We start from the raw sequence: 11,831 nt of genomic DNA on the forward strand, positions 1-11,831 counted from the left end.
ATTCACGAGGACATTGAACTTGGACAGAATTAAGCTTTGACCATCGTAAGATCATTTGACTTACCATGCTCGAAACAGATAAAATATTACAAAACAATGCACGAAATGACTCTCTCTCAATCTCAAACTTCTTGTTCCTTTTTTTTCCTCCTTCAAGAGGTCTCGAGCCGCAAGCAGTGATCGATCTGCGCATCATGTTGCCTTCTTCGATGTGGCTAAAGCAATATTGGAACCATTAATGCAGGTCATGTTTGAGAAATAATTCTATATTGCCCATGTATAAAATCTTAGACATGTTTATAAGAAATGAATAATTTACTCTTACATATATAACTGGTATTATGAGATGATAAGTTAGGTCTATGAATTTTTTCATTATATTAGAACTTGTCATAGGACGAATGGGCTAGGGCCTACACTATGTATCTCGTGACAATGATCAAGAAAAAAAATACTGACCTGTACGTAAAAGAGGATGTTGAGAAATAATCTCACATTGTCTGTAGATAATATTTTAAACATGTTTATAAGAAATAAATAATTTTTTTTTTTTATAAAACCGATTTTATAAAATTAGTTGGGCTCATAAATTTGTTCAGATAATGGGTTTTATGTATTTACCTAAAGCAGATCGAGATTAAAGTACTCTTGATAATTACCACGAAGCACTCATGCATGGCGCAATTTGATTTGCTAAGTATTATTAAGAAAAAGATGAAGTAAGAGCAACAAAAGATTGACAGACAAGATGGAGAATATTCAGCATGGCGGCTATTGCCAGCCCAAAGGATGTTTGTTTAATGAAAGACGAAAGGAATATTTTTTTCTTTTTCTTTTAATTTTTCTGTGCAGAAAGATGAGAGGAGCCTGAGAGAGAATGTTGGGGGGTAGCTAGATTAATAATGGATGTTAATGAAAATTTTCCTTCATTCGCCCTACTACTTTTTCATTAGCATCTTATTTCCAAGTCTCCTTTTTTTGTGGAACAAAGTGACAAAAACTTTATGAAAATCAGATCAATGGTATAAGTTTAAAAAGTATGGCCTGCATGACAAGATTAATAATATAGGGTTAGCATTCCACAGAGATGAAAGGAGGAGCAAGGGATCAGTGATCAGAAATACCCAGAGAATTAAGCATTTGACAGAATAGAACGATACAGGCAGCATATATACATAAATGATACAGCTATATATACAGATTCCTCTCACACGAATGATCAACTTATAAGTAAACTCACATAAAAACTGAGCCTCCACGAATCCATTAACACTACTACTAAAAGATGCTGCTCCAGCTTTCACTTGTTCCCCATTAATCTTTATCTTTTTCTCTTTTAATTTTTTTTTTAAATAATTTATAAATCTCTTTATTTAGTCGTCTTGACACATCCAGCTCGCATACGTTGTCAATGAAAAAAACTTAAACATATGTTATCGTAAAAAATTATTGGTGCTTTTAATTTTTTTAAATTGTAATAAACTCCGCATCACGCATAATAAGCTCAGTTTAGATTGATAAGTACTTTTAATCCATCTCATCTCATCATTATAATTTTAATAAATTTTTATATAAAATACAATACATAATTCAAAATTTTCAAATCATAAAATAATAATAATATTAAAAAATAATATTCTAATAATATTTTATTCAACTTTTAATTTTTATTTCAACTCAACTCATCTCATATCAATTCAACTCACTATCCAAACCTAACCTAAATAATGCATTTACACACCAATTTGTGAGTAGGAAAATTAAAAACAGCCGCCATGCATGGATGATATACTAATAAATACAAGAACACGGAAAATATTAGCTAGGTGCCTATATATATATATACATATATATATGCTTTCCTTAGCAGCAAGTTGCTTAAAAGCGAACTGAAAAGCGGTAGCTAGCTAGTCATGGTTGTCGATCATCTGCATATATAAAAACTGGCACATTACTTTTGAGCATATGAGACATTGAAAAGATGTCAGAACACGGACAATATTTGTGGTGAACATGTGGAATGTCGCAGTAATTTAAAATACCCAAAAATTCCCAACAAACCATATAAACTACTACTAAAATCTCTATCTTTTTCATGTCCAACCTTCATCTAATTCTGATCAGCCATCCTTCCTTCTGTCACAAATTAGTTTATTAATTCATGTGTTACACTACTGTTGGACCAAATTCGTGGTATCAGCATATATATATATATATATATATATGTTCATGTACTTCATGCCTTAAAATAATAATGTCACAAACCAGTTCCATCGATCTCGTGATTATATATAATTTATTCCCAAGGCAAAGGCTAGCCTACATCTACGTACAGGCGGCTTTGGCAACACTTGACAGATTTTACGTAAATAATTTGTTTATGATTGATTCTGATTCTCCCACTTATGCTGTGGAGGGTCTATAAAGAGATCTATGACAATTTTTGTAAAAAAAACTCGCGAATTTCTGTCCATAACCATTTCATTTTCATTTTTATAAAACCCACGGAATGAAGATAATGGCAATTGCCACTAGCTAGGGCGTACAGATCAACAAATTAATGAAGCTATATATGAATAAATACATGTCTCAATCGCACGACTTGTGACTGAGGACCCTCCATCGATGCAACTTCACATTCTTCAAAATCTTTTGTCCCCCATTATGATAATACACTTATAAAGTACTCTACAATGATGCGTCCAAGGAATGCCTCAAGACAGCCTCATTGCGTGAAAGCTTTCTTTCATAGCTACTACATTACTGCGCAAATTTGGCACCAAGTGTAGTTCATGTAACAACTTTCTTAATGTCATGTCACAAGTTCAAGATAGGCTCTTCTCTAGTTTAAGTATTGAGGTTGCCTCTAATTGCTCTTGGCTTGAGAACTTTTATAGTAACAAAAAGATCACATAAAACTAAACTCATAAATTAATATAATGAGCCTATAACCCACATAATGTGCGGATTGTTGTGTATGAGGGAGAGAGATTAGAGAGAGCTCGAGTTTTATAGTGGAGAAATTCGAAACTGTTTATAAGACGATTTATTTGACGAAACAATATAAATGTTGAAATAGTGCCTTTGGGTGGAGACTTGAATCAGTTTATATATCTATATGTAAGAAAATAAATGAAACTTAAAAGTTATAACAGTTCATAATAAAACATTAAAACTTAAAACTTATGATGATTCATAATGAAACATTGCTTTTAAAATATCTACCGTTTCATAAACATAAAGAAATGAAACTTAAAAGTTACAACAGTTCATAATGAAACATTGAAACTTAAAAGATTTATTGCTTTATAAACATAACACTTCAAATCTAATTAGTAGAATGCCTATTTTTATGAATAAAATGTCACATTCGAATTATATGACTCCGCTTTTATATATAGTAATAGATTTCATATACTATATTAAATTTGCTTTACAATAAAAAATAATTTTACAATCTGACATATAATATCAAATCACATCAATTTATAACTTTTTACTTTTACAAAGTTTCTTTATGGTTAAAGCATTTGTCTTGTACTTTTTAAATAGATTAGTCACCAATCTATTGACATAATTTTCTAATATAATATTAGACGATCAGAAAATAAGTGAAAATTAATAAATAATTATCTAATGATTTAATACACGTTAAGAAATAGTGAAAGAATTATAATTAAAAATTAATGGGTAGAATAATCTAAAATAAATAATTTACCAGATTACGTTTGAGATTGAGATTTCGAAAAGAAATGTCACTTTTCTGTTCGAAGTTTGTAAATAGAGTCCGGGATTAAAAAGAAAAACAAAATTGCAAATATGCACATAGCCGAAGGGTAGTTTAGTCATAAAAATAGTAGTTGTAAGAAAATAGAAGGGCAGTTTCGTCATAGAAATAGTAATTTGTAATAAAATGACGGGTGTTTAATAATAGTATGAACGAACAAAAGTAAAGTAAAGGAGGTGAGGGTGAGTTGTGGGAAACAAAGAAAAGCAGATCAAACTATCAAAGAGGAAAGAGAAAAGCCCATATGCTTTTGGGTTTGTTCCGCCCCAGGTTGGTACAAAAAGCTTAAACCCCACTTTACCTTTTCACCTCTCCATATTCAATTTCATTGTTTTATCAGATCCTTTCTATACCTGCAAGTGCTTGCCGTTTTCAGGACGACCTCATTGGCCTTGTGAATGTTGAATTTCTGGGTTCGTTAGCTAATGGTCATCTTCATTCAGAAAAACCAAATTTTTTAAGTAAACGCTTTTGTGTTTGTGAAATGGGAGGGGGAAAGGTCTTTTCTTTGTTACACGGGGGTTAATATTCTTGGTTGCTGTAGTTGAAGTGTTTTGCTTTACAAACTGTCCACTAGCATTGATTCCCTCACTCTGTGCATTGCAAACCAGAACTCTGTTTGCTCATTTTCTGCATTGATATGTTTGTGGATTCTTCGCTCATAAAGATGTCCTTTTTGCCCCCCCCTTCTTCTCTCTCTCTCCTTTTTTTTGGGTGCCTTTCACTTTCTATATGTTTTTTAGGAAGTTTCAGACCATGCATAAATGTTGCAAACGGCAATAGCTGATGCAGATTCGTGGGTTTCATTTCCATTTCCACCCTCCCATAAGGGTATAAGTAGAGATAGTCAGTGTTGATTTTCTTCATTGCAGGAGCTCGTCTTAACCATTGGAACACGTAACCTGCAACGTGCAAACATTTGAGTGAGAAAGAATGAGTTACAGCAGCTCCGATATAGGTTCTGGTTAGTTTTTGTCCCTGCCAACGTCTCTGTTATCTATATACTTATGAAGCTCTCTGTTATCTATATACGTATGAAGCTCATGCAATTTCAGTGAAGAGTAATGCTGTTAGTTCTATCCAGTCAATTAATCTTTAATCCTTCTGTGTCTTGGGTTAATAACTCTGTCGCTTCAATGTTTTAGGTAGTGGAACAGCTACAAGGACATTTGAGTTCGGAAGGACCCATGTGGTGAGGCCTAAAGGGATGCACCAGGCCACTATAATTTGGTTGCATGGCCTTGGTGATAAGGGCTCAAGGTATTAATGTTTACTGTATCTACCCTTGCTGAAACTAGCAATTTTGCAATAACAGGTTTTTGGGATGGTTTTCTCTTTAGCAGTATCCATTTTATTTTTTTCCCCTTTTTTATGAAAAGTCCGTGAAGGAAGTACTATACCATTTTATAAGTTAGGTGGTAAGTAGATTTGGAAGTCATACACGTGCTTGACTTAACCATACCATTATGTGGTTAAACTATCACGCTTTTGCTCATCAATGGTTCTGTGAACGTGCATGGATCAATAATTCTTGAAAATTGTGTGGGTTAACAATCAGCTACATGAATATATTTATTCCATACTTTTTAGCAGCATTTGGTTTAAGACTTTAAGTCGATCCCTTTTTCTTTTCCTTGAACATATGCCTTCTTTTAAGTCGTCAACTTCTTTTGCGCCAAAAAAAAAAAAAAAAAAAAAAAAAACCAGAGGGAATAAGAGAATGTCAATGCCTTGTCCTGTTCTGCTGAAGTTTGTTTTTTAATTAAGTTCTTGACCTCAACATCCCTATTTGGAAGGATTATCATTATGGTTGATCTGAAAGGGAAGGGCAACGGTGCTATCAACTAAAACAAGTCTATTTGTCCTATTCTTCCTTCCTCTCTTTCTGATTCTATGCTATTCTGGAAAGCCTTGAATCCAAAAACTTTATATGCCAATGCCTGGAATGAGGGACCACTTCTTCACTAACTTGGTTGTCCTTTAAACATGGCAACAGAAATATATTAGTCATTAATGTTATATATCATACTAAGGCTTAAGTTAATTAGATCTTATTTTGCTAAAATATAAAAAGACCATATTGAGCAGAAATATATCAGCATATTGTATGATTTATAACATTTTTTGGAAGGTCTGTTCTCAACTTTGTAAGTGGTCCCCAGTTTAGAAAGTTAATATGATTATATATAGTTTATCAGATGGTTGTTGGTCTCCAAACTTCATGAGGTGTTCTGGCAACCATCTCAGTAATCTATCATTTTGTTATTCCTGCAAGTATGTTGTCAGTTTAAATGAAGTTAGCTAACAATGACTAAGGTTAATTCACATATCTTTGCTTTGCTTTGCAGCTGGTCCCAGATCTTGGAAGCCCTTCCTCTACCAAATGTAAGTATATGTATGCTTTTACCATTGTTTATAGGTTCTAAATGCATGCACATGCAACATGCATCACCTGCGGCCCTAATATCTGTTTCTCTTTAAATTTATTTATTTATGATAAGTAAACGATGTTTCTCTTGAAATTTATCTTTCAGATTAAATGGATTTGCCCCACAGCTCCTACACGACCAGTAAAATTATTTGGCGGATTTCCTTGCACTGCCTGTAAGATTTACTGCTTTAAAAATCGCAACTTTGTTTTATTATGTTCAAAGACGCCTTTAAATTCATGTTAACTGCAAGTTTAAGATTTTGGCAGTGCATGCACGAGAGATAAGTTATCCAGACATTTATGGCTGGTTCTGTCCCAACAATTTAATGTCAATTCCATATTACCCTTTCTCTTTGGAACTTTGAAGAACATGGCTTAAAGTGCTTTGGTAATTTATATCAGGGTTTGACGTTGGAGATTTTTCAGAAGATGCCCCTGATGATTTGGAGGGATTGGATGCTTCAGCAGCACATGTTGCCAACCTATTGTCGACTGAGCCTGCTGATGGTAGGTTTCTCCTTTGAATTCTTGATAGGTTTAAACACACTATTCTTTTAGACCTAACATAATTTTGTCAAAGCCAAGGGCCTGTGGCCTGATGGCACAAGACCCACATCTCCAAAATGGAGATCATGGGTTCAACCCCCTCCCCCAATGTATAAAAAAGACATAATTTTGTCAACAAGACAATTAAAGTGTCTTTCCCTGATGCTTCCTAAATATCAAGGTGATCAAACATTGGGAACTACCTTGTCTGTCTTTAAGGCCCTTAAAATTATAGTTTTCCTTATTCTCAAATTTACTAAAAAGATAAGCAAGTTTGTACATCTGACTGTAAATGATATCAGGTTGTTGAAAGTTTGACGTGTGTGATTGTGTTTGGTAAAAAAATATTGATTTAAGAAAATTATCAAGTCTGTAATTTGGACCCAACATGCGCGTGCACACACGCACACGTATGCATTTATCTATGCATAGTAAATTACATCAGATAGTTGAAAGTTTGACATACGTGATTGCTTTTGGTAAAAAATATTGATTTAGCAGAAAATTATCAAGTTGGTGTAACTTGAACCCTACCTGTAAAAATATATATACATACATGTGTATTTGTGTGCATGTATGTATCTTTAGTCGACTGGAAAATGAAGAGTTTTGAAGTTCTGTGAAAGCTGCGGAAAGATTCGTGCCTTATCATCCCCTTTCGATGAAGAAAACTAAATTTGAATTACAATATTTCTTCGCCTCTTACTTTACAGTGCTATTCTATAACTTATACTATGTTTTTTTGCCTTTACAGTCAAACTTGGTGTTGGGGGCTTCAGTATGGGTGCTGCAACTGCACTCCACTCTGCCATGTGCTTTGTTTCAGGAAACTATGCAAATGGAAACCTTTACCAGGTCAACCTAAGTGCAATTGTTGGTCTTAGTGGCTGGCTCTCATGTTCAAGGTTTGACTTCTATGATATATATGTCCACAGGAAAACGTGTAATAAACCAACACACCGGCTTGTAAACATGACCATCATATCCTCTTTGTTATCAGGCTTATCCAAACAAAAGACATCCTCTTTGCTGTCAAGGAATATATTCAGTGTATCAGCCAATGTTTTTTTGTAGGATCTTGAGGAGCCGAGTGGAAGGGTCACATGAGGCAGCAAGGCGTGCAGCATCATTACCTGTTTTTCTCTGTCATGGGCTAGGTATACATATTAATCCATCAGGTTTTGGTGATGTGATTTAAACTCATTTTATTCGAACTTTTTTCCCCCTTTTTTGCTAATTTCTGCTGGTGGGAGTTTAAAGTTATTCATTCCTATCACTCAAGTCATACCAAGGAGCAGCTTCAGGAGCGGCAAAGCTGCTGAAACACTTCTATTGATACGAAGTTGAATATTTGTTTTTAATTACAATTTACCCTAAACCTTTGAAAATCTGCTTTGTTATGATAGAACTGTTTGTGATGATGGGAAAAAATGCACTCTAGTATACACCCACACATACAGATACACGCTACTATGCACACAGACAAATATATCCTTGCTGGAGCTTTCCATGGAAACTTATTATTTGGCGATTACCAATCTTCTCATTGCTAGTTTTGTCACTCAGTCATCCATCTCAACAACTTCATCTATAGCGAAATTTGTTGATGACCCTTGATTGTGTAAAATTGTGTTACTACTGCTTTATTTTTCATCTGGCAAGTTTCTTGATTATGTCTTGATTCTGCGGCTCAACTTGTATGATGTGGCTTTTAGTCAAGTTCATGCATATTTGTGTTCCATTGTATTTTTTCTCTTCAAAGCACACCAAGAGATGAGACCAAAAGAAAAATTCATAATCACAGTTTCAAACAAAACAAAGCAAAACAAAAATGAAATTGCTCTCTATAAATGGAAATACATTTCATTTTGATGCCACAGGTGATGATGTCGTTGCATATGAACATGGAAAGAGATCAGCGCAGACGTTAAGCTCTGCTGGATTTCAAAATCTCACATTTAGGACTTATAATGGGTATTCAAACTACCTTCAGCATGGAGTGAGGAGACTAATATTTGTTCTTCTCAAAAGTTAGTCTCTCATGTGCAATATTGCTATGCAGGTTAGGTCATTACACAATCCCGGAAGAGACCGATGAAGTCTGTAGTTGGTTGACTGCAACTTTGGGACTCGAGGGATCTTGATCGTACTGGTGGGATAGGATGGAAGGAAAGCATATAAAATAAGGGTTCGGAGTGGCACTCCAGAATAGATGGAATGGATAGTATGATTGGCGGGCACGGTTGATCTTTTCCTAAATAAGCTTTTTAACTGTAGCTCTCTTGTATTTGGTTTTTGTTGGGGGGGGTGTGGAGTTCAATCACAGGGAAACTCAAGGACAAAAGTGGGAAGATGGGGTGTACTCTACATGAATAGAAATTTTGTTTCTTTTGATAATGATGAAACATCATAATGTTTTTGATACATTGCGCAGTATTGGAGAAAATTTTGAATGCAGGATTGAATGCTTGAAATTATGTGCGCAGACTTGGGCTGTGCTCGGTCCAAGTTGTAATAGGCCGAGCTCAGAGTAGCAGAGTTGGTCATACCTGGTCATCTGTCCTGTGGCCTTGACTATTATATTGGGTTAAAAGATCCCAAATTTGAGCAGTGTCTGCAATGCCGGGTGGATGTATCTTTGTCAAGAAAGTATAGATGATTCAACTTTCGACAAGGGCGGGTGGGGTCTACATCTACGGGATTGGATCCACCCAACGAGTAACTGGTCTCTTTTAACTATAAAGAAAGTTCGATATTCGGATTAGATCAACGAGAAAGGGCGGATGTACAGAACCTTTCAACTAGATAATGCTTTTTCCAAACATATATTTAGAAGATTCTTATCAAAGAAAGACTGGATTAATTGAGGCTATTCAAACGGGCACAGGTAAACTAAATGGTATTTTCGTAGCAATTGGGATTATGTATCAACATGTTTTTTTTCTTTATATATATATATTTTATGAATTGTTAAAGATATATGCATGAGAAAAATCTACTAATTCATTTTATCTATTTTATTCAAAGGCGAGTAAATTAAAGAACTTTCTGATTCAACTTGTTCATAAGAGAAATACTCTAACCACAATAGAATGTATAATTACTTTTATTGTAAAATAAATTTAATGAATTACATGAATCTGCATCAGTTTATAAAATTACTTTTGTGCAATCTTTGTGGCTGTAGCAATACTCTATTCATAATACTCTTACTAATGCATGGACTTGTTCATAAGAATTCGGGACGTACTGGTTTGATTCAATGTATAAAGTGAATTTTAGGAAGTTCGAGAGAAGTAGGGCCGAGCAAAGTTTTAAGCATGTGAGGGACACTTTCATTCTCAAAAGAGACCATTTGAAAATCGGAGAAAATGCAGGCGCAAAATTAGGACGTAAGAAACCAGAAAGAAGTCGGGACTTGCAAATAAAACTCATTCAACCTTTGTGTTAAGGTAGAGCTCTGTAAAGTAAAACACTTGATTGAATAAAGAAACGCTTAAAACCAAAGACATGATATTGAAGATATGAGAAGGAAGACTACAATTACAAATGATAGTGCAGTAAGAGACGGACTTGGAGAATTATGTATTAATACTTATGTGATAATACACAAGCATACAAACTTCTCTGTAGTCTATATTATATGCTATGGATATCTGGGTTGGGCCTAAGTTGTTTTAGCATTACTACAATTAATTGTATGAAAGTGACTCTGAAATGGGCCATACGGGCTTTCTCCATCTCAGCTCAAGCTATAAATTGGGCTAAACATTGGGCCGAATCGGAAATTTTCAAAGATTCATTACCTTTTCACACTTACAATTAACCTTATCCTAACCAGAGTAATATTTCAGATCTTAAAGCTGTATTTGGATGTTGAGCTGAATTAAATTATGATGATAAAATATTATTAAAATATTATTTTTTAATATTATTATTATTTTGAGATTTGAAAAAGTTGAATTGTTTGTTATATTTTGTATTGAAATCTGAAAAAGTTATAATGATGAGTTGAGATAAGTTTAGTAATCAAACAAAGCTTGATTCAAATAATCATGTTTTTGTGTGTGTGTGTGAAGATGATTAAAAATGTTATTAGTAATAATATATACCACATTCTCATTTTACTATATAATATATTGCCCTTTATCATTCTTGGATTATTTTTTATTTTTGTAAAAAAATAATAATAGAGATTGATGAGTAATGTTTTTTCATAATAGTGGAAATTAATAAAGTAGAATGAGAGTAGAATATATAAAATATCAAACGCCTAACCACGAGATCGATCGTCTTCCGAGTTCGAAGTTCTAAATCCCAAACAATTATGCAAGGGGCCGGGGCCGGGGCCAAGTCAGAGGAATTCTTGGAGATCATACATTTCACATATATGGAAGAGGAACCGAACTTAAACATGTGTAAACCTAAATATATAGTGTTTATTTTCATTGATAATAAATATAGATCATCGGTACGTATCCAAGCGCGCGCTCACACACATGTATATATAATATAAAAAAGTTATACACATCGTTTTTACACTATACATTACATATTTTTTTTTTCCTTACTAAATGTGTCGCTTTTGGTGATTAGATTTTAAAATTTTAAAAATGTATAGTATATTGTGTAGAAATGATAAGTAAAAGAGGTTATATCTCTTGATATTGTTATCGTGAAACCACGCAAGGAATTGAATAATTAATAGGAAGAGCAATGCTATACAACTTCTCATCCTCTACACATAACATTTTTTTACAATTTTAAAATTTTAAAATTTTAAATTTTTTTTTTTTAGTTTATTCTTTTTAAACTAATTCAATTTTTCTATTCATTATTCATATATTAAATATTTGATAAAATAAAAATAAAAATAAATTTTAAAAAGTGTGGTGTGTGGAGGTTATGTGAATAGTAAGAGATTGTGTAGATTTTTTAAATCAAAGATTCCATATGTGCAATATAAATTAGTATTACCTGTAGAAGTAGTAGTAGTAGTAGTAGTATGCATAGATAATTTCTAGGAGTTGGCTAGAAATATGTGCAGCATCAAAGGGGTGGACATTT

The 11,831-nt window shown here is 33.6% G+C and overlaps 1 protein-coding gene across 3 annotated transcripts; it reads left to right on the forward strand.

Annotated features, from left to right (window-relative positions):
* The first annotated feature begins 3,973 nt into the window (after positions 1-3,973).
* Positions 3,974-9,241, forward strand: LOC109001816 (acyl-protein thioesterase 1-like). Of its 3 annotated transcripts, none has more exons than XM_035682776.1 (10): positions 3,974-4,057; positions 4,660-4,751; positions 4,933-5,047; positions 6,136-6,172; positions 6,322-6,391; positions 6,621-6,725; positions 7,519-7,669; positions 7,839-7,921; positions 8,645-8,738; positions 8,827-9,241. In XM_035682776.1, exons 2-10 carry the CDS (start codon positions 4,721-4,723, stop codon positions 8,906-8,908), a joined length of 768 nt encoding a protein of 255 aa, XP_035538669.1. In that variant the 5' UTR covers positions 3,974-4,057; positions 4,660-4,720; the 3' UTR covers positions 8,909-9,241. The 3 variants fall into 3 exon arrangements, with proteins under 3 accessions (XP_035538669.1, XP_035538668.1, XP_035538667.1); XM_035682775.1 differs by lacking the exon at positions 3,974-4,057 and adding an exon at positions 4,089-4,215; XM_035682774.1 differs by lacking the exon at positions 3,974-4,057 and adding an exon at positions 4,089-4,200.
* The last annotated feature ends 2,590 nt before the right edge of the window (positions 9,242-11,831 follow it).

The sequence above is a fragment of the Juglans regia genome, chromosome 11 (assembly GCF_001411555.2).
Source record: "Juglans regia cultivar Chandler chromosome 11, Walnut 2.0, whole genome shotgun sequence".
Lineage (NCBI taxonomy): Eukaryota > Viridiplantae > Streptophyta > Magnoliopsida > Fagales > Juglandaceae > Juglans > Juglans regia.

What these genes read in the sequence shown, in the direction of transcription:
- LOC109001816 (XM_035682776.1), top strand. Translation starts at nt 4,721, where the DNA reads ATGAGTTACAGCAGCTCCGATATAGGTTCTG. An exon ending in CTTGGTGATAAGGGCTCAAG is followed by an intron (nt 5,048 to 6,135) that starts GTATTAATGTTT and finishes TTTGCTTTGCAG; the next exon opens with CTGGTCCCAGATCTTGGAAG. An exon ending in ACATTTAGGACTTATAATGG is followed by an intron (nt 8,739 to 8,826) that starts GTATTCAAACTA and finishes ATTGCTATGCAG; the next exon opens with GTTAGGTCATTACACAATCC.